At 44.7% G+C, this 27,849-nt stretch overlaps 1 protein-coding gene across 1 annotated transcript in view; it reads right to left on the bottom strand.

The window, feature by feature from the left end:
• Positions 1-526: 526 nt before the first annotated feature.
• Positions 527-27,849, bottom strand: part of LOC103585251 (neuronal acetylcholine receptor subunit alpha-7) — a 52,259-nt gene continuing 24,936 nt past the window's right edge. Inside the window, exons 3-8 of the mRNA XM_008566157.1 lie at positions 15,565-15,644; positions 12,267-12,434; positions 11,465-11,659; positions 10,198-10,284; positions 6,232-6,341; positions 527-1,553 (exon numbers count right to left, since the gene is read on the bottom strand). Coding sequence (XP_008564379.1) covers positions 1,035-1,553; positions 6,232-6,341; positions 10,198-10,284; positions 11,465-11,659; positions 12,267-12,434; positions 15,565-15,644 — 1,159 coding nt within the window. The 3' untranslated portion in view covers positions 527-1,034. The remainder of the gene's footprint in view (positions 1,554-6,231; positions 6,342-10,197; positions 10,285-11,464; positions 11,660-12,266; positions 12,435-15,564; positions 15,645-27,849) is intronic.

The following is a 27,849-nucleotide window of genomic DNA, read 5'->3' as shown; positions in this document are numbered from 1 at the left end:
TGTTGTGCATTTGTGCGGATGCCCACACTTCTAAGACTACTCAGCTCTAGTACTCATATGCATGAAACATTTAATGCATTATTCAAAAACACACACATACACATAAGCGGGTTCGTTTAGCTTTAGCTAGGCCTTTGGGCTGGTAATTCTAACAGAACTCTGTTTATACTTTGTGTTTTGCAGAATAGAATAGACCTGCTCAACTCCTCAGTGTCCGGGGGCAGCACACAGTTTGCACGCCATCTGAGATCTACAGGAGGCCCCCGGCTTAGCTGGGTTTGGTCCTAGTTCGGTCTCCACACAAACCTGTGTCCCTCTAATTCCCTTGACAGGCAGGTTTGCAGAAATTAGTCACGCTAGTAAAAACATAGTTTACAAGATCAACTACATGCCCTCCCCATATATATATACACACATACATTTTTAAATGTAGAAACAGTGTTAAACTGTTTCTCACTACCAACTGTCTTTGATAGAGAAAAAAATAACAGTTGAATTTCAGAATTTCAGAAAGGAAAAAAAAAAAAAACAGCAGATGGGTGTTTAGTTTTAGTTTTCTTTTCACCAATTGTTTGTATGGATTTAGCGAGTTGGGTTTATTAGTATTATTAGTTTTAATCTCGGTTTGTACACAGGTAAAAGCATATGCTGAATTTTCATGTAGGGCTTCATGGCAAGTGACATGCAGGCATGCAAAGCCAACTAAACAGATGTCCCCTGGACGTCCAGAGCTGGGACCACTCTGAAGGGCTCTCCGGGAAGCGGGTGGATGGACAGAATGATCTCTCAGTGGCCCTGCTGACTGACCTTAAGGATGTGCGAGGGTATGGATTAGCCCACCCAAGAGGATTAAACAAAAAGGTGCTCAGATCCCATTACCGAATGTAACGAGGGGACTGTGACCGACACTGCTGATGGCCCTCAGAGTACATTGGGTTGTCACGTTCAATGCTGCCGTGGGATTCGCACCCGAGTTCTCACCCGCCGATGCCTCTGCCCCTCCGCACGTTTCCACCGCGCACAGCCTGATGCCGTCACGCGAAGTCTTTGGACACGGCCTCCACGAAGTTGGGCGCCGACATGAGGATGCCGATGGTGCAGATGATGGTGAAGACGGAGAAGGCCATGAGACACAGGCGGTCCACCACGCAGGCGGCGAACTTCCACTCGCTGCACACCGCCTCGCTCTCGTCCTGGCCGCGGAAGCGCCGGGCGATGTAGCGCACCTCCTCCAGGATCTGGGCCAGCTCCGGGTCCCCCTGGGGGGGCTGGCCGCTGCGCAGGAGGTGCTCGTCGTGCGCGGGCGAGCAGGCCAGGCGGCCGCACACCACGCCCGAGTCTGGCGTCGGCGCGCAGTGCACGGCATCCAGGCCGCGGAAGCCGATGTACAGCAGGTTCCCGTTGCCTGCAGGCGGCGCTGCCACCGCGCTCATCTCCACGCTGGCCAGGCTGCAGCGGCGCGCCCTGTGCTGGCAGGCCGGCCGCACCTTGTCCTCCCCGGGCCGCTTCATGCGTAGGAACCACGCGCACCAGTTCAGCAGGACGACTCGCGTCTGGGGAGACAAAGGGACGGTGAGAGAGTGGGCAGGGCTGGTCCCACAGCCACGTGGCCCCACCACCAAGCCCTCCTTTGCTCCTGGGGGACAGGCCCCACCGCCTCCCAGATGGTTTTACCCAGGCGAGCAGGGCCTGCGCGGTACAACGGTAAACCCCTGCAGAAAATCACCCTGGGAACCAGCTGAATTTGTCTCCGCGACAGGCACACTGTAATCTCAGGGAAGACAGTCTTGTGGAAGCAGAAAGCTGTCTTGGTAAGAAAACCCCTGAGCTGTGGAAACAGGGAAAGTTACTTTCCCTCTCTGATCCTCATCTGTAACCAGGAAACCATGAGACCTGACAACCTGGCTCCCACACGGTGTGTAAGGAGCCCTGGAATGGCACAGTAAACTCACAGGGGCACCGGGGGATTTTATATTTTCAAAAGCAACCCCATGACATCTGTCAGACACCACGTGGACCACTGGCTGGAAGTAGTGCAGGCTTCCAACATTAGCTCTCCACATCTCCCCTGATAACCTCATATCTTTGCTAACCTGGTTTGCAAAATTGCCCTGATAAAAAGCAAGTACCAAGGAAGTTACCATGAAACAGAAAATGAGGGTCCTGGTCTCCACTCCCATCCCAAGATTGGAGAGGATGTGCTGGGCTCTGCAAGTGCAGTGTTGCTCGGGCATAAGTACTTATTAAATTGTTTTGACCTATTTAATAAACAGACTGTTAGGTATTATTTCTCATGGCCTAGGAGCTCTGTAAAAAAATTCCTGAGACACTAAAGTCCTGTGAACCATAGAAGTTTAGGAACCTCTAACCTAACATCAGGCTGTAATGAAGACCAAATAAAGTAATATCTGAGAAAGAGCTTTGGAAAGTCAAAAGCAGGGGTTGGCAAACTTTCTGTAAAGGACCAGATAGTAAGTATGGTAGTTCTGCGGGCCATAGTCTCAGTTGCAACCGCTCAATTCTGAAGAAGCACACACACAATGCCTGCAAGTAGATGGGTGTGGCTGTTTCTAAAAAAAATTTATTTACGAAAACAGCTCATGAGCTAGATTTGGCCACCAGGGCCGCAGTTTGCCAACATCTGGTGTAAAGTACTTTATAACTGGATGGTGCCTGTATGACTGGAAGAAGCAGAAGAAAAATCACCTGAGAGTTGACACTGTTTTGGCCTCTCATGGAAAGAATGGAGACATCTAAAGCCTTCATCCAGGTAAGAAAGCACTTCCACAAGCCTAATCAGGTAAGTGTGTGGAAAGTGGGTCCTTTCCCTGAAATTATCCACATACTGATTTCATTTTCATATTGTTTCATGATTATGGGAAAATTCCATCAACAACCTAGCAGATATATAAACCATCTGTAGGTACAGATAGTAAGCTGTGAAGTTCATGTGTGCAGGGCTTTCTTTCTTGGTAATCATTTTTATGGCACCTTACCAAGGTAACTGCAGCAACAGATCTGGAGACAGACGATGAAAAGAACAGGAAAGCATAAGACCAATTTCACTGCAGCTGTAAAGACAATCCTTTGTTTCACAGTGTACTCTACACAGCAGTGGCACAGTGTAAATCCTGGGAAGGCCAGCCCTGGAGGGTTTTTCAAGATCAGTAGGGAGCAGGGACACATGGCCCCATATGAATCTTCCGGTGAGTCTGGCCCTCCCTGGAAGGCTCATGAGACATGTCATCTCACTTGGTCCTTTCAGGACTCTGTGTGGTGAGTATAATTTCCCCATTTTACAGACAAACTGAGGCTCAAAACCTAATAGGTTGGCTCAAGGCCACACAGTATTCAAGGGGTTAAGTCACTTAACTAAGGTGTTTAGACTTCCCAAGCCACATCTGTAAAAGGTCTACAAGGTTGTCTTCAAAACTGCTTTGACTTTAGGCCAACCCCCTCTCTGAAGGCACCAGAAAGCCTGAGGCAGTTCAGATCTCCAGGGAAGCTGTTGGGTGGTGAGTGCATCGAACCCAGGGGCAACTGTGGACACCAGCACCAGGCTCTTCCCTCCACGTGGGGGTGGGGATCTGCGCATCCCCTGGGGTACATCTCACTCTAATACGATCCACGCTGCCAAGTCTATTTTGAATTCCCTGCCTGAACCATTAGCTTTCAAGTTCGAAGCCTCTTGAAAGATGAAATTATCCTCTTGGCACTTATCAAACTGTGCTTGTGACCTCTTTTGTTAAGCTACAGTTTTGTTTCTGGCTGTGCAAATGTCACATAATGCCACTGCACCCAGCAGTATCTTCTTCGTAGCAACAGATCATAATAAAAGTCCCTTGGAGGCTGTTTATGTTTCAAAGACACATTGAACAGAAGAAAAACACAGTGTGCTATATAAAGTGAGAAAGATGTATATGCTTCATATTTCATTTGCAGCCTATTAGTTTTAATAAGTTCTTATGCTGAGAGGTGAGAAATTAGCATATACTCTTAATTGAGATTTTTCTGGAACAGTAAAAGGCTACCAGTTCATTAAAAATGTCTCCAGATCTTAGCTCTCATCTTGCCATCAGTCAAAATACTTATGAGAAATGAGTGTTTATATTTTTGTATTTACATAAATAAACACTAGAAGGAAAAAGATGGAATTCATTAAAATCATTATCAACATTTGTGGTAGAAACAGGATGAGGGGTGGAGATGGAAGAAGGATTTCCTCATGCAGAATTTTAATTGTTTTCATTACCTGCTTCAAACAGACAGAAGGACAGACAGAAAGACACACCAAGAAGCAAGGCCCCACTCTCACACCTGGCTTGGCATCTCACCTAAGTGTGTCAGGTTATAAGGAAGTCAGTTAGAAGGCAGGTGAATATGTGCACATGTATCCCAGCTTTTTAATGTGTGGCGGGGGTAGGGGGGAGGCTTCTCAAATCCAGCATCAGGGGCCACAGAGATGTGACCTGTGTGTGAGATGTCACCATTTAGGCTGATCTCATGCTTTTGCTGGCATCATGAGCTATAAGGGGGTCTTTCTTTAAAATTCGATAAAGATTTTATACCAACTTTAGACATTTCTTTTAAAGACTGGAAACATTTCACTGTAATTTAACATAGTGCTATAAAGAAAGAAAAAGTTATAATTATCAGGTCCATATGTAATGCAAGTTCTCTGAAGATGATTTGCAAAGTGGTGAAAAACATAAAAAGAGAAAATATCATCATGGGCTTTTTGTCATTTTTTTGGTTGTCCAGTGTCTAACTCCTCTCTTTGTATGGGAGAAATCCTTTAGTGTTTATCATGAAGGTGAGATGTGACTCTGCTTCCTATGATGAAAGCCTAGGTGGCGGGGACATCTCTCTTCTTTTTTTTTAATATTCTTTTTTATAAGCATATTATTATTACAAATCATATTTTTTCTTTATACCCTTTACCTATCCCTCCCCAAACCACCATCACCCCTGCCTCAGCCCCATCTTTAGTATTCTGAAAGTTCAAGAAATTGCTTAGGTCTTTTCTTTCTTTCTTAGCACCCAGTTATGAGTGAGAACGTGAGGTATTTCTCTTTCCTCGTCTGGCTTATTTCACTTAACATAATTTTTTCCAATCTCATCCATGTTGCTGCAAATGGCAGAATTTCATTCTTTTTTATGGCTGAGTAGTGTTCCATGTGTACATATATCACATTTTCCTCTTCTTAAACTGTAGCTCTTCTGCGGCCAGAAGCAGGTCATCTGCTCTTGGCTTTGCCAGTGAGATACTCCTGCCCAGGACTCTACTCCAGGCAGACAGGGAATCTTTATTAAGTGTTCTGGGAACGTGCCATGGAAAAGAATCTGAGGGGAAACAGTAACTTTGTAGGGCCATTTTTTTTTTTAAAGTAATCTTTCCTAAGTTAACTTTTGGGTAACTGTAAATTATTGCACATTGAATGTTTTTAGGAAGTCCAGAAACTGCCTGTTCCTGGAGGGTAACTAAATGCAGAGCCCAGGCTCTGGCTGGACCCTAATCAAAGTTTCCTGACTGTCAGATGAGGGAGGTATAGAGCTTCAGACACTGCCTCCACAGAGGCATGTCTCGTGGGCAGAAGAGCGTCAGTGGACATGGCCAGAGCACAGAGCATGGCAGAAGCTGGGGGCTGGGGGCAAGGGGTGTGTGTGAGGGTGCTGGCCTGGGCTACAATGACAGGCTGTGGGATTCAGCCCTTTATTTTTTCTTCCATTTCCTTTTATCCCCCTTCCCTTCCCCACTGGCGACTACTGACCTTCATTTGATAGGCTGTGGTGAGAACGTGTTACCGTAAGCACTGGATGCCTGTATATTTACACAGCACATAGTGTTTCTTACTCTTCATGTTCCTCACTCTCTCGTGAAACTTCACCCATGTTGTTATGTGTCTAGCTTGTCTGTTGCTTCCAACTGCGGCGCAGTACTCCACAGTGTACATGCAATAAAAGTAGTTTTCAGAAACACTGTGCTTGCAAAATGCCTCTGAAAATTGCTCTGGAATGTCATTAAAAAACATTGCCATGGGATACTAAGGATCCCACTCACAGTAACTATATTCTCTGCAAAGACATGCAGATAGGTGAAGTCAGACAAAAAATAAAGCTCTTTGTTTAGAAGTGCCAGTTTTGTATGTGATTTTTAAAACAGATAAGCCATACCAGGAGCCTCCTTTAGGGATGGGCTCTGACTTCATCTTAGGGCCGAGAGGAACATACCCACTTGGGCATCTTGCCACCGTCAGGGTCGTGGTGGTGGTACTGCAGCACAATCACCGTCACCACCACTGAGAGGCCCACGATGATCATGGTGCTGGCAAAGTACTGGGCTGCAGAGAGAACAGACGCAGGTGAGATGGCAACATGGCACTGCATGCCACAGGACGGCTGCACCCTGATGTGTGCTCCCAGCGTCAGGGCCTCAGGGTACAGCCCTGCAACTGTGGGACAGAGCTGCCTCCTGCCAGCGAGGCCAGGCCCACAGCCTGCAGCGCACATTCCAGGTAGCCAGAGACCTGACTTCCTATCCACAGAGTGGCCTCGCCTGCTCATTCTGCTTCCTTGCACTCTGTAGTCCTTGTCCGTGGATTAGAGTGGAAAGTGCCTGGCAGGATGGGGATAAAGCTGTTCCCACAAAAACACATTGGACATTGAGGGTATATTCACCATCATGACTGCAAGGCTTGATGTGCTCCAGGGTGGCATGAGGGCAAATCTGGACACCACCTGGCTGCTTATCAGCCCTGGACACTTAGGGTAATAGTTTGGAGAAAGAGGCAGGCTTCATCTCCTGAAAGACCTGGGCAGTGGTGCCAGCTTTCCAGCCTGAGGAAGAAGCCAGAGAAGTGGCAGCTCTGGCCCCAACGGACCAAGGGTGTGTTTCCACACCTCAGCTCAGGTGAGAAGCAGCGTGGTACATCTGAAGGAGTTCCAGCCTCGTCCACCAGCTGCCATCCATGGACTTCAACAGGTTACTCAGCTTCGCTGGCCTCAGATTTGTCAATAGTAAAACAGAGATGGTGCAAAGGACTGAATGTTTGAGTCCCCAGAAAATTCCTTTGTTAAAACTCGTGAACAAATGTGATGGTATTTGGAGGTGGGGCCATTGGGAGATGTGATATTGTGATTTATAATAAGAATACATATTTGGTGTTCCTCCATTTCCTGGCACACAGCTCCCAAAACACTTACATCTCTGAAGTCATAAGTGCCTTTTTGTATCTAATGAGATGACCCATGACTGGGAATTCCTGGATAGCATAGGATGGGGCTGGTTGCCAGGGAAACCAACCCTACAATTACAGAGTTGGAACTTTCAGCCCCACTGTTGACCTCTGTGGAGGGGAAAGGGGCCGAAGGTTGAGTTGATCAGAATGGTCAGTGATGTAATCAATCACACCTATGTAAGGAGGCCTCCATAAAAACCCTAAGGTCAGAGTTTAGATTTTCCTGACTGCTGAGCATGTGGAGGTGCCTAGGTGTGATGCTCTGGGAGAAGGCATGGGAGCTCCTCCCACATATTTTGCCCTAGACATCTGTTCCATCTGGCTGTTCATTTGTATCCTTTATGATATCTTTTATAATAAACTAGTAAACGTAAGTGCCTTCCTGAGTTCTGTGAGCCACTCCAGTAAATGAATGAACCCAACAACATGGTTTGGGGGACTCCCTGACATACAGCTAGTCGGTCAGGAGCAAGGGAGGCCAGTACTTGTGATGGCAACTGGAGTGAGGGCAGACTTGTGGGACGGAGCCCTTAACCTGTGGGGTCTGCACTAACTCAAGGTAGACAGTGTCAGAGTGGAAGTGGATTGTAGCTGGTGTCGGAGAATGGGCGGGTGTGGGAAAAAATCTGCCCATCTGGTGTCAGGAGTGTTGTGTAAGCAGAGAAACTGTTTTTCTCAGAGTAGATAATGAGGTCCTGATGGTGGAGCCCTTGTGAATGGGATTAATGTCCTTTACAAGAAGAGGCCAGAGAGCTAATTAGCTCTCTTTCCTCGGTGTGAAGTCACAGTGAGAAGACGACCATCTATAAACCAGGTAATTGACCCTCACCAGAACCCAACCTTGCTTAAAATCTCATCATAGACTTGCAGCTTCCAGAACCGTGAGGAATAATTACCTGTCATTTAAGCCACAGAGTTCATTGCAATTTGTTACAGCAGTCCTAACTAAGACAGACGAAAACCCATTCCTTGCAGGGTTAATGCAGCATTAGCAGTTACATAGGCCAAGATGCAGGAGAAAGCCTGGTACAGAGGAGGCATTCTTCCACTGGCAACCCTGATTATTAAACTTTCTCTGTGGCCATCTGTGAAGGGCGCTGAGGTCTGGGTGGAAACCATCCTGGTACAGGAGGCTAAGAGTACAGCCCACATGCCTGGCAGAGAACACCACCCGCCAACCTGCCACGAAGGCACTCCCTGCCTTCCTACAGAGACCAAGAGGCCCCAGGGGTGGAGGGACTTAAAGTTAGCATGAGGGCCCTACAAAAAGGAGGAGAGTTGACCAAACCAGGACTGTTATGGCCTAAATTGTGAATTGTGTCCCCTCCAAATTCGTATGTTGAAGTCCTAACCCCTCATACCTAAGAATGTGACTGTATTTGGAGACAGGGTCTTTAAAGAGGTAATTAAGGTAAAATGAGGTCATTAGAGTACTCCCTAATCCAATCTGACTGGTGTCCTTACAATAAGGAGGAAATAAGTATACTAAAGAGGCACTGGGGGTTCCTATGCACAGAGGGATGCCTTGAGAGGACAGAGCATCATGAAGACAACCATCTATAAGCCAAAGAGAAGAAATCAAACCTGCTGACACCTTGGTCTCAGAATTCTAGCCCCCACAGCTGTGAGAAAGTAAATGTCTGCTATTTAAGCAGTACAGTGTGTGGTGTTCTGTTGTGGTGGCCTGAACACACTAATACTAGGACCTGGGGAGGGATCCAGGACCAAAGGATCACAGAATGAAATCCCACCAACATCAGGCAGCAAAGCTGGTGTCCCTGAGGCTAACTGCCCCATCCCATCCTTCTAGACTCTGGCTATGTGTCCACCAAGCTATTCTCGAGGGCTCATCTGTCAGGGCAGGGCCTGCCTCTTGCCCTTTGAGGGAGGCTCGTGTTGCAAGTCTCTACTGAAAGCCATGTGTTGGAAGGTAAAACGAACAGTGTCAGACCCACATTGAAAGGTGGTTCCTCACTGTCTGGATGGTACCGAGAGAATTAAGACACTCGCAAACGCTTTTAATACCAACAGTTTCTCTGGCCAAAATATTGTATCTACAAAGAAGGGCCTTAGCTGCTTGCTTTGGTAAGCCTGGGGCATTTGTGTAAGGCTCTCCCACTCCTACACACCCTAGTTAGCAACATAGGATGGGCCCTTGGGTAGCAGAGACCACAGGCATAATCACAGACTTATTTCCTGTTTCTGACCTCCACCACCAAATGGAAGAGGAGACACTCATATTATACCTAATAACCCCTGGCAAAATGTTTGCTTCCTGTCCCGACAACTGCTTTGGAGATCTTGGCTGCCTGACCAGGAGCAGAAGCCCGGCTGCAGTGCTGAGGGTACCAGACCCCAAACGCTAGAGCTGTGAACCTCCCTTCACATGCTCCCATTCATCCCAATCCAGGAAGGTACACAGCAATGGTGATGCCATCTCCTGCTTCTGTAGTCCCTCCCTCGGCAGAAGGTCATGCCTTATTCCTGCCCTGGGCAAGAGATATTTCCCCATTCATATTTCCCCAAACATATGTATTTTAGACAGAGACATGGAGCTATCTCAGGAAACAATGGCTAAGAGTTAAAGTGTATGCCTTTCTCATTTTAACAAAGGTGTGTGGGAAAACGACGTCTCCGCTATAACTGCAAATCTCTAATGGTAAAATCTTTGGTTCCAAAGCAAGCATGAGGGGGGAAATTATGGGAAGAAGGGGCATTTCTGCAATTTAAAGCCAAACCATAAAGCTGGATGCCCCATTCCCCTTACTTGGGCCCAGGTGAGCAGAGGCCATGTGTCATTCTTAATAGTTACCACAAGTCACTTCCTCACGGCAGAAAATGGGAGCAGTACAGCTCTCCACAGCCATGAGGACACATTTCTGATCACTGCATCTGCTAGAAATCCTAGGCACTCTCCAACCTGCTTCTTAAAGAGATCGGAGCCCAACTCGTGCCTTACCTATCAACGGCACTGAATCGGATGTTGCTGGCATGATCTCAGCCACAAGCAGCATGAAGACAGTGAGAGAGAGCAAAACCGTGATCCCTAAAACAGAACACATGGCAGGTTTTCAGACAAAAAAGGCAATGAGGCCCAAATTCTCTCTCACAGGGGTTCCAAGCTGAGTTTCAAAGAACCAGAAGGTGCTGGCAGATCACAGGATGCACGGTTTCTGTGCACAGGGCATGTGCACTTTTCTGGGGATAGTGCCTGTCACTTACTAGAGTCCCAAAGGAGTCCCTGGCAGAGACAAGTTTTGGAATCAGAATTATGGAAGAATCAACAGAAAATGGGTAATTTAATTAACATGATTATCTCTCGTTTTCTTTAGCTCATTATTATTAGTGGGTAGTTTCATGTAGCAGGAAAAAGAAAACATGCAGTCCCAAAACCTGGTTAAGGTCTTGACTTTGCTACTTACTAGCTGTGTGACCTTGGGTAAATCACCTAACTTTTCTTTTTTTTTTTTTTTTTTTGTCTTTTTCCGTGTCCGGCAACAGATCGCAACCCTCAGTGTTGCCCCCGTACCGGACCGGGGACCGGCAACGGGATCGCAACCCTCGGCACTGCTCCCGCGCCTCGCTCAGCCAGTGAGCGGGAACCGGTCTGTATGTGGGATCCGAACCCTCGGGCGGGAGTGCCGCCGTGCTTCCCAAGCGGCGCACTATCCAGTGCGCCACCCGGCCGGCCCTCACCTAACATTTTTGAGCCCCACAGTCAGAAGATACAGGTTTGAGACTGATTTCTACCATATACTACATGTGAGCTCCAGTAACTCTCAAATATTGAGAAATTTATTTCACCACCTGAAATCTTAGTTTTCTTATCTTGATATGGGTGCAATGGTAAGGAATCACACTGTGCAAAGCAACACACAGATGCAAACTGATGTTAAGCTAAACTGTTCACTGTGCACAGAGAATGCTGATCGGTTGCCATCTAGGGACGGGTAGGGGTGGTAGCAGAGGAGAAAGCCCAGGATCCTCAGAGCAGAATGGATCTAGTCCCTCCCTGGGGAGCTCCATCCTCTATGTAGGATCTGAGGATCCGAAGTATTCTCGGGAGGGAACAGCTATCCAACACGGAGCCCAAATCAGGAGGCTCTGTGTCCTGAAGCCAGTCTGGGCTAGAGACCTTGATGGGACCCTGTACCGTTCTGTGCACAGTAAGCCCTTCAGAGCTGACCTCAAGGAAGTGCCTCCCATCTCAGATTCCAGGCACTTACCAAGGGAGATTTTCTCTCCAGAGTCTGCAGGGAGCAGGAACACTAGCAAGGCAAGGGCTGAGATGAGCACACAGGGGATGAGCAGGTTGAGGCCATAGTAGAGGGTCCTGCGGCGCATGGTCACTGTGAAGGTGACATCTGGGTAAGGCTCTTTGCAGCACTCATAAAACCTCTCACTCCTCTTGCCTGGGATTCCTTCATGGGATGAGAAGAAAAGGAACCATAGTTAAAGCACAATAAACGACTCTGATTATTTCAATGTATATGTCACACACAAACATAACCCTGGAGTTTGCTAAGTGCTAAAATATTCGGTAATTAGTGTCCAAATAAACCGTTGCTGGCTTATTACAGAATTGTTTAAGAGTATCTTAGTGATAATTGAGCAAATTGGTAGATATTCCTTTGATGGACTGGAAATATACGAGTTTAAATAATGCATCATTAATTTTAAATTATTATAAATGTAATTATTCAATTTAAAATAATCAAATACAGGTTCCCATCAACCAAAGTTTGCCGTCTAACCTGACGTTAGGAATGGAGCGGACACAAGCAATGTAGGGTGCTGCACCAGCCCTGACTTGTTTAAATGTGTCTTCACCACAGCTGCGAGTTCCTCCTGGAAAGCACTGCATTTTTAGATTGTTTTCTGTTTCTCAGTAAATTATGGATAATGCTGCAGAGTTTAATAAATGCTTACACTGAAAAGGACAGTGGAAAATCCCAAATTTTTTAGGCTCACACAAGAATAAAGCCACTTTCTTTCTGGCTGCTAGTCTCATGTCTTTGCAGGGCTTACCCACGAGGTCCCATTCTCCGTTTGGGATATAGCCACTGATGTCTGCCTCCTGCATCTGCAGATCCAAGGACCACCCTCCGTAAGACCAGGACCCAAACTTCAGTTTGCACTGCTGCACATCAAAGGGGAACCAGCGCACATCGATGTAGCAGGAGCTCTTGAATATGCCTATGTGGGTGATGGAAACAGAAGACCAAAAGGAAGCTGACTAAGGTGTGCTCAAAATACACAGCAGACACTTCAGCTGGTCCTGCCCCTCCAAACTGCAGCTAAACCTAAACCTACCCAGAACAAACTGTCTCTCTCTCTCTCTCTCTCTCTCTCTCTCTTTCTCTCTCTCTCTCTCTCTCTCTCTCTCTCTCTTCAAAACTTCTAGAAAAGAAGCTCAGCTAAAGCATCACTGTCTTTTAAAATTCAAACACAACACGGACACCCTCTGTTTAAGAAGACTGTTCTGAGGACTTTCTATGCAAAGAATTAGCTCCATAAACTTGCATTTACCATGAGCATTTTCAGACCCTTAACAATAACAGAACAGTAAAGAATGTGAAAAACTCAGAGTTGATAAAAATGATAAAGGGGTTAGAAATAGAATTGGAAACTGGTATGTGTGTTTGGTGAGAAGGGTGGGCATTTCTTTAGGTTAAAAATTGGGGAAATACTTGGTTATCTAGGAATAAAATTATCTAGAAGATAATTTAATTAGTTCACATTCTAGATCAAAAACAGAATGAGAACTGATAGGTTTAGGTTGAGGAAACAGTGCTTAGATGCAAGGAAGAGTTTCCATTGAAAAGAGCAATTCCTGGCTGGGACAAGTTGGAAGTGAACTTCCCAGAAGGTCACAGAGAAGAGACCGGAAAAGGCCACTCCAGTTACTTATGCTCATGTGCTCTTCCCTGCCCAGGCAAAGACAGGACCATACTGGAAGTCATGAATAGCCAGTGTCCCAGTGCTGGTGGGAAAGAACAGACACTCTGTGAATGTCTGTTACTGAATTAAAGAAGAATGAACAGAGCAAGGGACTCAGCCTTGCAAACATAGACCCTCCCACCCACAGCCAAGCTGGGAAAAGATGGTGAACTTTTTGTCCCCTCAAGTTCCTCTAAATATGATTTACAGCATTACATTAAGTGTTCCTAAGAATCTGGAAGTCATTAGGACACTCCCACACTCCCCTCCCATTATTAATGGCTGGATCCCCCATAACCCACATTGTTTGCAAGTTAGAAAACTCTACAACTGTATAACTCTATTTCTATGAAATGGCCCAAGAAAGAAAATCTCAAGAGACAGAAAACAGATGTGGGGGTTGCCTGGGGCTGGCTCTGGGAGAGGGGATTAACTGAAGATAGGTAAAAGAGATCATTGTGCAGCGATGGAATTGCTCCAAAACTGGACTGTGGTAGTGGCTGTGCAACTCTGTAAATCTGCTAAAAAATGTTGGATCATGCACTTAAAATGTATGATATGTAAATTCTACCTTAATAAAGCTGTGAGAAAGTAAACACTTGAAATGGGGGTTGGGAGAGGCATGGCATAATCAAGTTTCTATTCCAAAGCTTGCAACCAAAACACTCTATTTTACTCATGTCTCATTAGGCACAGCTGAGCAGCATCCCAGAACCAGTTCTACACAACCCCAAGGCCAGGCAGCTCTGAACTTCTCCTGCCAGTGTAAGGGAAACTCCCACAGTAACAGCACAATGTGTCCTGTCCTGACCAGGATCCCAGAACCACTGAGGTGAGGGCGCAGGGATGGAACCCAGAGGGGATTGCTGCACACAGGGCATTTGAGGGTCAGGAATGCTGCTCCTGTAGCTGAAAATAGCCCCAGCCTTCAAAACAATCTGTAGCACCATTCTTCTACATTGATGGAAGCTGTTTTTTTCTAAAATAGCCTTCATAATAGAAGCTGCAACTTACAGTCCTGGTGAAAAGAATGTAGATGTGATGGAAGAGTCATACCAGGACCCCAGTCTGCAGGGCCTGCTGTTTCGAGCAGATGCATGGGAGCAGTAGCTGGGGGGAACAGCAGGAAAGAAGATGCTTTAAGATAGAAAACCCGCAGGCTGGACTTCTTTAATCTGTATAGACAGTATTGGGAGGAATCTAGCCTTGACGGGTGCTAAATCATTCATTTATGATGGGCTCGAAGGTGAGCAAACACCGTTCTCCCCTGGGATGCTCATCACCTGGGGACAGCAAGTGCACGTGAGCAACCGCCCAGAAGGCCATGCTGGCTTTGCTGTCTGCTGTGAGGGAACCAGGACGCATGAGAGGGCTCACTGCTGGGGGCAGGAGTGAGTGTAAGAGTGAATGTATGTGTATATGAATGTCCATGAATGTGTCAGATGTGTGTGGTTCTGTGAGTGTGTGCATGTGTGCATGTATGAGTGTGTGGTGTGTGTATGAGTGTGTGTGCAAATGTGTGTATGTGAATGTGCCTCAATGTGTGAGGTGTGTGCATATGTGTGTGGTGTGTGTGTGAGTACTAGTGTGGTGTGTGTGTGCATTATGAGTGTATGTGCATGTGGGTGTGTGAGTGTGTGGGTGTGTGCACCTGTGAGAGCGTGTGGGATGCGATGTGTTTGTGTGTATGAGTGGTGGCAGCGAGGCTGGGGGGTAGTTGCAGATCGCCTGAGAGCAGGAAGTTACACAAGCCAATAGCTGCAGTGGGGGAGGTAATCCTGAAAAAGAATATGTAAGAAATCTTCTAAAGGATTCCACCCAACTGCCAGCGCCCCTGTCCGTATGCTGAACACCCCAGTGATCCCTTCCAGGCTGAGGATTGCTCACTGAGCAGCCAGGCCTGTGAGTGCCGCCCCACCGCAGCGAGGGGCGGTGGGAAAGGAACTGGCCCGGGAGGGGTGGGGGCGCCACCGAGGAGGAGCCGCAGGCGAGCGCGCTCCTGGCGTCTGCCCCTGGGCTCTGCGACCCTCTCCCCCCCGCAGTCCGGGCCCCACCGCCCTGCGGCACCCGCCCTGCCAAGGACAATGGCCTGGAAAACCGGCCTGCGGGTAGGAGAGGCGGAGGGTACCCGACAGGAGAGACGGCTCTGAGTGTGGGTTAACCCTAAGGAGCTCGTGCAGAAAACAGGAACACAGGACAAGGCCCTGGAGACAGCGTGGGCCGCCATTCCGAGGACAGGAGGGTGGCGTCCTCCCTCGGGGTGAGGGAGAAAGTGGCAGCGCGAGAGAGCAGAAAGGGAGGGTGGACACGCGGAGGGCCCCGCAGGGACCCAGCCCCAGCTCACCGCCGTGTCCAACCGGAAAAAGACAAAGAAGGCGGATCTTACCTGGAGGGAGGTACTGGCAATGCCCCGAAGAATTCACCAGAACATTGGTGTGGAAGGTGGCATCAAACCGCTCGTCCGCACTAGGGAGAGGAGAAGGGCTTGGTGAGCCGGCTCCGGCAGGACTCGGTGCGCAGGACTCGGTGCGCGGCTGCAGGGCTCCTGCCTGTGCTCGGGCCACCGCTCCGGGGGCGCCGCTGGGAGGGGCTGGAGACTCAGAGAGCAGCTTGTGAGGGTCCAAGGTCTACCCCCATTTCAAGTCAACTGTTTCTTTTTTTCATAATGTACACAAAACAAAGTTTTAAACCAACAGGCAACCTGCAAACAATCTAAGAGGACGTCCGACACTCGGCAGGTGAAAAATGTCACTATATTTGTAGGAGATGGGGGGCGGAGGCGCACTGCACCCTGTCAGCCCCAGGGCAGGAGTTTAACCTGCTGTAGCCAGAGCGCTAGTCCCAGCCTCTTGAGTGGGGCTTAACAAATATATCTTGAATGACTGAAACCGCAGGTGCAGGAGGGAGCTGGGCACCAGCAGAGTCCCAGGGAGGTTCCAAGCTCCAAAATTAGCCAAGAAAAGGGTGGGGAAGAGAAAAATTAAGTGCAAGTTTTAGATGAGTGCACTCCCTGCCCTGCTCAAACCTCCTGCAGCCAGGAGGTACCAACTTGGATAAAGGAAACACATGCACACATGTGCACGCACACACACACCCCAAAAGAGGAAGGGACCACAATGAAGTGAGCAGCCTGTATGAACCAGGTTTTGTATTTCCTGGATGCTGATACTTTGACATCTGGGGCCTCAATGGCCCTGGAGGGACAGCCCTTCCCAGGGTTAGTCAATTCCTAGTGATAGAAAACAACTCGTTTATGAAATCACTTGTCAAATCTATCAACCTAGAGCTCATACCCCCAGCCACCTCCTTTATCAGGCTCCCAGACCCAGGGTCATTATCCACTTGCCTGAATCACCCCAGGGCCTGGTATCAGCTAACTAGGGACAATGCCCAGGCCCCAGAGACTGCTGAAATTATTCCAGCTAGCCAATTTTAAGCCTGCTTACCCCACCTTGCCCCTTCCTTCCTGCAGAAATCACAATAAAGGCCCTTATTCAGGTTTTCCTCTGCTCCTGCTATCTCCTGACCTACCCAGTGCTTCCCTGAGTGGCCCTTCGTGTGTGCAGGGCCTCCTGCTTCTAGAGAACTCTGAGCAAAAACTTCCTCCTACAGGAGTCATTTCTGCATCTGCATGTCTTACCACAGCTGATGAAAACAAACCCTGGGTACCTTTAAAACACAGCTCTACATGTAAATAAAAATAAACTTCCTCAAGAAAACACAGGCAGCCAGTCAAGGTGCCTGCACCACAGAGTAAAGTCTCCTTCATTTTGGCAACCGGGGAACCCGTAGTAAGGGCTACCCACACCACAGAGCCTTGGCATCCTTTCTGTGTCTGAGGTCCCCTCTGGAAAACTCATAATCACGAGATATTTGAGAATGGTTTTAACCATGAAACACACAATCAAGGATAGGCACAAGAAATGACCCAAAAAGAAACAGTTAATAAAACCAGTGAAAACTTCTCTCTTAAAAAGATATCTTCACAAAAATTCAAGAGGCTATTGCAATTAGAAAAGCAAAGCAATGTGGAAATTAAAAATATGGTTTATGAGCTTTTTTTTTTTAATAAATGGGTGGGAGGTTTGGCTGATAAAAATCACAGAGATGAAATGCAGAACAGAAACAATGAATACCACAGAGGACAAGCCACGGGAACTCAATGTCATAAGTTCCATCAGGAGACAAGAGAGACAGTGGGAGGGGGAATCACCAAAGAAATAACACGAAGCACTTTCCTAGAGCAGAAAGAAATCACCCAAGCACAAAGGAAAAGAAAGGCGCTTTTGAGAACATTAAGGTCACAGAGGGCTCGGTTACAGAAAAAATGAGGGTGAAAACCGAGAAAGAAGAAATAAACTTCTAGAGTAACCTGGAAATAAAGAAAAGGGATTTCCACAAAAAGCTGTGCAACAGGCCTAGAAAAGGGTGGGTCCAAATTTGAGCAAGATGGTAGGGGTCTCTGAGGAGAGAATGGTTTGGATTCAGATAAGAAATGACAAGCTGGAAAACATCATGGATTTCATTAAGGACACGTTAAAAACAACAATGATTGTAATAAGAAAAAAGACAACCAGAAACTTTAGGAAAAATCAGTACAAGGAAGTCATGATTTGAAAATGAAACGAACAAAATGTGATGAAGTTAAAGAAGGAAGAAAAGGAGAGAGGAAGAATAAGCTGTCATCAAGTGGTCCCTTGAGATCAGAAAGGACACACCACCCCCTACTTCCAAGCACACATAGGGAAGGACAGAGGAGGATGAAGGATCCAGATGTAGATATATTTTGCTGACTGTAGTCTGACTGTGCTAATGAGTCACATTGTAAACAATGACTGGGCACACAGAAGCTGAACATGTGGACCTTCACAAACTCACCCTGATAGTACCATGATTTCCAAACTAGATTCTCTAGAACCCTGAGACCTGGTGAAGTTGCTTCACAGTTTCTGCAAATGTTTAATTCCAATATTTCCTTTTCCTTGTATTTGAAAGTGGTTAAAAAAAAATCAACACTTAAATGACTGCTCACAGAGTCTTAACTCTTCAGACACTGCCAATGTACTCATTTATGTGGTTCATGCAACTCTTTTTTGGGTGGAAGTTAAACGAAAGCTTTTTTTGCGATGAATGTGCATGTATTTGAATCTTTCATGAATGAGTCAACACTTGAGATTTCAGCTTTGCATGGCTCTTTAAAAAAAAAATTCAAGTGTGTACCTATAGTTACCCCGCTGTGTTCCTGCATGGACTTGGTGTTTATCCCCAGCAATCATCACCAGCAGCAACAACAGAAAGCATGGTGTCATGCATGCTGCAGGATACAAAGTTCTGCTTATTTTAAGCTTAGGTTTCTTCCCGTCTGATTTTTATATTTATAACAAGACTGTACGCATCTGTTAGGTCAGCGATTCAACTCTGGAAAAAAAAAACAGTTCCTACAAGCTTTTCCTCCAAACATTTGGATCGATTTAATTGAAGAGACTCTGGAGATCACAGGCGAATGGGTAAAAACAAGATTAAAAAACTGTTGCCATTAGCAACAGCATACCTGTGTGACTCAGTGACTTCTGAGTATCAGTCATCCAAATAGAACACTGAGATACATGGAATTGCAACTCTGTAATTGTTATCAAAATTCAGATCTTAATATTTCTGATGGCAGTTTAATGGTACTTTCCCACAGGCAAATTGATTTCATAAGTAAATAATATAAAAGTAAATTTTGTAATAGATTTGTGCTAATACCACTTTATCTGTTTTGAATGTGGCGGTTGGAGATAAAACTTGAGTGTGCAAGCAGCTCTCCATGGCAGGAAATGAAGCCCCTCTGAAGCATGAGTGGCCAGAACCACACAAGGCCTACGGTGGCTACAGCAGTAGCACAGTTCACCCCACGGCCTGGCACTGTGCACATGGGGATGGCCACGGAAGCCAGAAAGCGACCACAGGCCACGTGAGAACGCAGCCCTGCAGTTGGCAGATGCTGACAACTGTGGAGTGGGGGAGGGGTTCACAGGGATTCATCCACTTCTCTCTCTGCTTTTGGGTGTGTTTGAAATTTTGTGTATTGAACAAAAATGGTCATTTTTTTTTCTTGACTACTAGAAGACAATAAATCCACAGAGTTCTTGAAGAAGTCCTTGGCCCCTGAGTCCTTCAAAAGTGGCCTTTCCCCATGGCCTGTGTCCTCCCCCAGCTAGCGAGGACCGGAGCCCACTGTTGGTGTGAGAACTGCACCCCAACCCAGAGGGGAAGACCAGGGCAACTCTAACTCAGGTACCAGGATGCAGGCTCTCTGGTCACAGGACAGGCATCAGGCAGGGTCTAAAGACGGGCAGGACTGGGCCGGCCCGGTGGTGCACTGCTACAGTGCGCCGCTTCGGAGCGTGGTGACCCTCCCGCCGAGGGTTCGGATCCCACATACAGACCGGTTCCCGCTCACTGGCTGAGCGAGGTGTGGGAGCAACACCGAGGGTTGCGATCCCGATCCCGATGCCGGTCCCAGTCCGGTACGGGCGCGACACTGAGGGTTGCGATCCGTTGCCGGACACGAAAAAAAGACAAAAAAAAAGACGGGCAGGACTTCTGCAGGTAGACTGAAGGTGTGCTCACCCCTGGCAGAGAGGGTGGCCTGATCACACACCTGGAGAAAAACTGGAGTGAGGGAGGCTTCAAGAAGATCAGGTTTCCTTGGGCCTTGGCATGAGTGGCATGTTGCCCTGGGCAGTGAAGCTGGAAAGGGTCTTGGGAGCAAGTCTGCGGCAGCTATGCCTGGCAGGACTCAGGGGTCCAATCCTTATGGGATTAACCCTAAGGTAAGAAAGGGGAAAGTGACCATGCCATCCACAGAGAAGGCATCATCTGACCCAGGAGTCCAGCTGTCAGTGCCCTGAGAGAAAAAGACAGGGCGACCCAGCCATCAAGGAAGCCCAGCAAGATCAATCCCCACCACGGCTTGGGTCCACCAGAATGAGACTGTGTCCAGGTAAAAATGAAGAATTAGGAAAAAAAAAAAAAAAGAAAGAAAGAAATCCAGGTACATTATACTGCTGCAAAGAGGACACTAAGTGAGGGCTCAGGATGACCCTAATTAATAAGATGTCATTTGAAATCAGTCCCATTGCCTCTGATCTCTCATCATCCCCGAAAGACTGAGAAGGAAAAGAAGAAAAGATGAAAATGGAATCTAACTATAAAAGTAAGAGAAGAGGAAGGAGGAGCCCATCTATCTCAGAAGACAGTGGATCTAAACTGCCCTTTATTTTAAATCTCTTAAGAAAGAAAGAAAAAAAAGATGCTACCAATTACATGTGAAGTCACAATGTTAAAATACCACTGATGTAAGATATGCTCAGATTTCAGAAAGAGAGCAAATCTTCTTAGAGTAGATAGATTTTATTAGAGAGGGAGAGAGAGAAACCCTGCCATGGATATTTTGATTTAGTACTATATTTTATTATAAAATATTAAGGGTCTGCATCCAGCAATATGGCCTGTCACTGTCCATGACCAAAAAGTCTTGAGAAGAACCGAATTTTCATAGTCATTTCTACCCAGAGATCCCAGGAGACAGAAGTCTGGGACACCAGTAGGAGGCTTCCAGAAAAATCAAGGACGCATTCTTTATCCACTCATTTATGTGTTAAATTGGATACAGAATGGATGTTATGATAACAATTATTACAATTAGATATAACAACATTATAAATAACATAGGATAATATTATCACAGCATGTTTCAAGTTTCTGGACTCTTTATTTTGCTTCTTGACTTATGTCTGTCCCCGACCCAGCACACATTGAGTCCTTACAGCATTATGAAAGTGTATTTGGGGGCCGGCCCAGTGGCGCACTGGATAAGTGCGCTGCTTGGGAAGCGCGGCGGCGCTCCCGCCCGAGGGTTCGGATCCCACATACAGACCGGTTCCCGCTCACTGGCTGAGCGAGGCGCGGGGGCAACGCCGAGGGTTGCAATCCCGTTGCCGGTCCCCGGTCCGGTACGGGGGCAACACTGAGGGTTGCGATCCGTTGCCAGACATGAAAAAAGACAAAAAAAAAAAAAAAAAGAAAGTGTATTTGGCAGGGCAAGTCTCCTAACTAGGCCATTTTCTTTAAGGTTGTCTTTCCTATCCTTGACCCTTTGCTTATCACTGTAAATTTTAGGGATCTACTTGGCCAGTCCCATGAAGACTCTGTTGAGACTTTAGTTGGAATCAAACTAATCATATTAAATTTAGTTTGGGAAAATTTGACAACTTCATGACATTGACTTTCCCAAACATAAATATGATATAACTCAACATTTATGTAGATCTTTCTCAGATTTATTTATTGGTACTTTTTAACACTTGTGAATATTGGAAATAAAATGTGTTAAGTTACATTTTCTAATTGTCTATTTCAAGAATATAGAAATACACTCAATATTTTTATTCTGATTTTGTTTCATATCTAACATATTTTGTCTAGATAGTTTCTAGGGATTTTCTATGTGAAAAAAATAATATAGACTATAAAGGATGATAATTTAGTTTATTCCGTTTTAATTCTTAAATATTTTGTTCTTTTACTTTTCTTACTATTTAAATTCATATGGTAACTAAGATATTTTTAAAAAGTGATGACAACTGATATCCTTATTTTGTTCCCCAAATAGAAACTTCTGATGTTTCAGCATTAAATGAGCTTTTGGTAAAGATTTAATATCAGGTAGGAAAGTTTTCTTCTGTTTCACAAATGGGTGTTAATATCAATTGATTTTTCTCCAACGACCAGGATGATCATTTGCTTTTTCTGCTTCATTCTTTTAATACGATGAATCATATTAATGGATTTTTCAAAAGTTAAACAAAACTCTCATTTCTAATAAAAACCTGAATTTGTTAGGGTCTATTTTTAAACTATTGCTAGATTTGGTACACTGATATTTTAGTTAAAATTTATACATTTATGTTCATAAGCGATATTTTACTCTGGGTTGAACTTGCCTGTAAACCCACCTTTTTAAATTTCTTTTAAAGAACATATTGTTCAAGAGAATGAAAAGACAAGCCACAGACTGGGAGAAAATGTTTGCAAAAGACACACCTGATAAGAGATATGTGATGTTATCCAAAATATACAAACAACACTTAAAACTCGACAAAAGAAAACAAATCACCCCCTTTAAAAATGGGACAAAGACCTTAACAAAGAAGATATACAAATGGCAAATAAACATATGAAAAATGCTCCACATCATGTCATCAGGGAAATGCAAATTAAAATAACAATGAAATTACCACTACACACCTATTAGAATGGCCCAAAACCAAACACTGCCAACATCAAATGATGGTGAGGATGTGTAGCAACAGGAACTCTCATTCATTGCTGGTGGAAATGCAAAATAGTAAAGCCACTTTGGAAGAAAATTTGGCAGGTTCTTACAAAACTGAACACACTCTTACCATTCGATCCAGCAATTGCATACCTTGGTATTTACCCAAAGGAGTTGAAAACCTACTCCAAACGTAAACCTGCACATGGATGTTTATAGCAGCTTTATATATAATGCCAAAACTTGGAAGCAACCAAGATGTCCTTCAGTAGGTGTGAATGGATACATAAACTGTAGTACATCCAGGCAATGGAATATTATTCAGTGCTAAAAAGAAATAAGCTTACCAAGGCATGAAAAAGCATGGAGGAACCACAAATGCATATTACTAAGTGAAAGAAGCCAATGTGCAAAGGCTACATACTGTAAGATTAAAATTATATTGGGCCGGCCCGGTGGCGCACTGCTACAGTGCGCCGCTTGGGAGCACGGCGGCGCTCCCGCCGAGGGCTCGGATCCCACATACAGACCAGTTCCCGGTCACTGGCTGAGCGAGGTGCGGGCGCGGCACCGGGGGTTGCGATCCTGTTGCCGGTCCCGGTCCGGTACGGGCGCGACACTGAGGGTTGCAATCCGTTGCCGGACATGAAAAAAGACAAAAAGGAAAAAAAAAATTATATGACATTCTGGAAAATGCAAAACTATAGAGACATTAAAAAGATCAGTGGTTGCCAGGGGGCTGGGAAGGAGGGAGGATGAATAGGCAGAATACAGAGGAATTTTAAGGAAGTGAAATTATCTATATGATACTATAATAATAGACTCATGATGTTATAGTTTATCCAAACCCACAGAATTTATAAGCGTGAACTCTAATGTAAATCATGAACTTTGAGTTATAATAATGCATCAATGTAGGTGTATTAATCATAACACATGTACCACTGTAGTGGGTTATGATGGTAAAGGGGGAAACTTCATGTGTGGGGATAGGGGGTATATGGGAAATCTCTTTACATTCCACTCGGTTTTCTGTTAATCTAAAACTACTCTAAAAAAATGAAGTCTATTTTTTAAAAAATCCATTCAGTTTTTTGGTCTATTTTTCTATTTTTTTTTTCCTGTAAAATGTTAAATTCTATCTAATTTCCAAATTTCTTGTCTATACTATTCTTACTACTTTTTAAATGCTTGTCTGTATTTAGAAACTCCTTTAATATCTAATAAACATTGTTTTTGCCTTCATTTTCTTGAAAATTATTCCCTGGGGTGTGTTTATATTTTATAGTTCCTTTTTAAAACCCAACATATCCTTTGTTGATCTCTATTTAATTTTTCTTATTTAACACATCTCTACTCTTATTTTGATTCTTCCTTCTGTTTTCTTTGGATTTAATGCTTTCTACCTCCCTGTGATTGGTAATTAACTCACAAATTTTCCTCTTTAAATCTTTTGTAAGCTAATAATTTAAGGCTATGTAGTTCTCCCTATGTATATACACACATGCATATGTGTGTGAGCATGCACATGCACACCCACACATCCTAATATTTTTTTTATTCATTTGGATATTTAGTTCTCCAGATATTTATTTTTTTAGTGGAACAAGGACACAGTAGTACTTCAAAAATTTCATGAAAAGATTCATATTATCTTCAAAAAATAGAATTGGAAGATAATATGAATCTTTCCATGAACTTTAAGTACACATATCTATTTTTATAGTTGTATATGTATCTGTGCCTATACTTATATCTTATCTATATACTGGATAAGACTTGTGAACTGCATAGCTCGAAAATTCTATATCCTTATTTGAGCAATGAATTACTGACAGAAGTATATGAAAATCTTCCACTGTAATTATGTATTTACTCTGAATTCTTGAAATTCTGCCCGTTTCTCTTGATTTTATTGTATGCATACATGTGAGGTTTGTTATATATTCTTATATATTTTTCTTTTTGTCATTATGATCTTCTTTAATCTTAACTGTACCTTTTTTTCCTTACAGAGTGTGTGTGTGTGTGTGTCAGGTATATCTTTTCCCTCTTTTTATTTTTATCTCTTGCGTACATATGGTTTACTTTCATCCAAACAGCCTACAGCTGGATTTTTTTTTAAAAAGAAATTATAGTTACAAAATCTTTTAACCAGCTCGCTAATCCACTTACTTTTATCTTGCTTATCACAATGTTTGCTTCTATTTCTACCATCTAATTTTGTGCTTTTGACTTCTCCCTCCTTTGATTGCATGTTTTTCTCTCTTCTTTAGGTTTCTCATGCTTTCCTTTATCCCTTCCCCTACCTTTTTGGAAGCTAAATATGTCATTCCTACGCTTCTGGTGATTACTCATATTTTAAACACATGCATTTCTTTGGTTTTCCAGAGCTACTTACACCTGAATGTTTCAACTCCAAGCACTGACCAAGTACTGCCTTTCATGTTACCATTTTCCAATATTTTGATCTCACTTTGTTTTTAATACTCCCAAGTTCATCTTTCTTATTTCACACATTCAGACCTGCTTATATTTACCTGAATTTGGACCAATTGCTTTGCTCGCTATTCCCTCTCATACATTGTTTCTAAGTGTATCTTCTGGTAGTTTCTATAACAGTATTATGGTCTCTGCAGGTAAACTAACTCCTTTAGTCTTTGTTTTCCTGAAAATGTTTTGATTTTGCCTCCACCCACTTTCTGCCTGTGAAGAAAATGGTTTAGCTTGGGACAGAATTCTAGGTTAACAATTATTTTCTTTCAGTACTTAAAAGATACTGGGTTTTTTTGTTTGTTTCTCATTTTTCTGGCTCCCATTCTTGCCTTTGAGAGGTCTGCAGTCAGCCTAATTGCCACTACTTTGTCTGTGACCTATCTCTTTCTTCCACAGTCTCTTGGGTCTGCTCTGGCTTCAGGCATTCTGCAGCTGTTATGCACCGTATGTCCTGGGCTCATTTCTTATTACATAGCTTTCCTCACATCTGTATCTCCTCAGGGATTTATGTTTTCCATCAATATTATTAAATTCTCAGCCATTCTTTTGGAACATGGCTTTTGTAGGGGAAAAGCGCCATGTTTCCATCGAAAACTAAGCTTCCTCTATAGCACGCAGATCTGAGCTAGCACCTCTCACCCTGTTCCTTGTCTCTGAAGGATTTTACAGCCGCTGTTAAGTTGTAGGTGTTGAAATGTGTGTAGATTCTGAGTAGCCTGGTAGTGATTTAGTTGTTAGTAATTTGACTTCTTGCCCCCTATAGATAAATACGTTTCATGTCTATTTAGAAGTCATGTCAAAATTCTCTTACTCCATGTACATTTGTATGGGTTTGGGTTTTCCATCGAACTGGCTACAATACAAGCCTGGTTCCCTCAATGTCATAGGAGTAAAATAAGTTATTTAATATATGTTCATTTTTATATCTGTATGTGAGTCACAACTTTACCTGTTTTCTGAAAATAATTTTCTAACACTTCTCCTACATTCTTTCTATTACTGCCTTCCAGGATTCTAGCCAATGTGGGGGGCATACATCCTCCACATGGAGGTGCCTACTCTGCCTGGCAGGCAGGGTTAAGAGCACAGTCTCTCCTAGGTGGGGACCCAGCCTTCCATACCTGCTTCCTGCATGACCTTGGACACGCTGTGCTTCAGCTGCCTTATCTGCAAATAACAACACTATCCTCAAAAGGTTCCTGATATATGTAAAGCACTTGGAACAGGACCTGCCACACAGAAGCATATAGGCTTTCCTGGGTGACGCTGCTTTTATAAAACCTCAGATGTGCTGGAGGGCCTCCCGCCTCCCACGCTGCCTCTGTTATGAATTCCCACTGAAGACTCCAAACCCTCCCCTAGCACGGTCCCAAACGGTCAAGCTTGTTGACCATCTTCATGCGTGGGAGAGGAGGTTTCTTCCATACTGCAACTTCTCACTGAGAGCTCAGCCGTTCGGGCCTGGCCTCCTCAGCTCTCTCCACCTTGTAACAGGCAGGAGGGAGGACGCACAGGGTTTAGTCCTCCTTAGTTGGGTAATTACTTTTGTGACCCAGGGCCTAGTGACAGAGAGAGAGCTGCACTCTACCCTCCCAAGCCTGTCCGTAGCCTGGCATTCCTTCTTACACAGTTTATGGTATTTTGTTTAGAGCTACCCAGTCTATGGTATTTTGTTATGGCAGCCTGAGCTGAGTATTACGTTATTACTTTTACTAAATACATCTAAGAGCTCTGAACATGATACATAAATAGACATAAAAAGACTGTGACAAGGGCAGAGAAGAAGGAATAGTGGATACCCTCGTGACACGAGGAACACTGCACGGCAGTGAGGTCTCTAGGTTTTCTATTTATCTCATATATTTCAAATTGGGTTCTGGAGAAGTTTGCACCCCAGAAGTACCAACAGGTGCAGACAAATAAAGCCCTGAGAAGATCCTGCTTTCACTATCCAGATGATCAGGAAAGGCACAGCTTGACAGACAGAAAATGTTTAGACAATAGCACTATCCCTGTGAAATACCAAAGGAAAAAAACAGATTCCACCAACAATCTCATCATTAAAGGCCTAGTGAGGACCCTGGACTTCTAACCTTGCCAGCGAAAAGGAGATACCCTCCCCATACCTGGATGAGGTGATGTCAGAGAAGGCCAAGTGGGGACTTGGGGCCTAACATTGACCCAACCATCACAAGCTGCTACCTGCAGTGTCACTGAAGGACATTTGGGGAACCTGGACCTCTACCCCTACTCAGCAGTAATGAGGTAGCTCCCTCCCTCCCAGAGGCCGAGTGGGGAACCTGGACCAATAACCACACCTAACAGCACGAGATGGCGTCCTCTGCCTCTGTTAGTGCAGCGTCAAAGGAGGCCTGGTAAGAAAAAAAAGGTTGAACTAGGACTCAGAGTCTCATAAAATAATACCCCAAATGTCCACCTGTCATACAAAAATTAAGGAAAATCTTAACTTTAATGAGAAAAGAAAATCAGCAGATACCAAAACCAAGATGATACAAAAGTAGAAATTCTCTGAAATGGGTTTTAAAACCACCATCATAATAATGCTTCAATAAGTAATTAGGAACATCCATGAGAGAAAGGAAAAAGTAGAACGTCTCAGCAAAGAAATAGAAGATATATAGAAAAACAAATGGAAATTTTAGAACTAAAAAATACAATAACTGGGATTAGGAACACACAGGCTGGCCTCAGTAGCAGAGTGAAGATGGCAGAGGAAAGAATCAGTTACTTGAAGACAGAATAGAAATTATCCAGTCTGAACAGCAGAGGACAAATAAACCAAAAAAAAAAAAAAAAAAAAAAAATAGCATAGCTATTGGGGCTTGTAGAACC

This window comes from Galeopterus variegatus, unplaced genomic scaffold (genome assembly GCF_000696425.1).
Source record: "Galeopterus variegatus unplaced genomic scaffold, G_variegatus-3.0.2 Scaffold226, whole genome shotgun sequence".
NCBI classification, from domain to species: domain Eukaryota; kingdom Metazoa; phylum Chordata; class Mammalia; order Dermoptera; family Cynocephalidae; genus Galeopterus; species Galeopterus variegatus.
The sequence above is the reverse complement of the archived record's forward strand: the minus strand, read 5'-3'. Positions and strand labels throughout refer to the sequence as shown.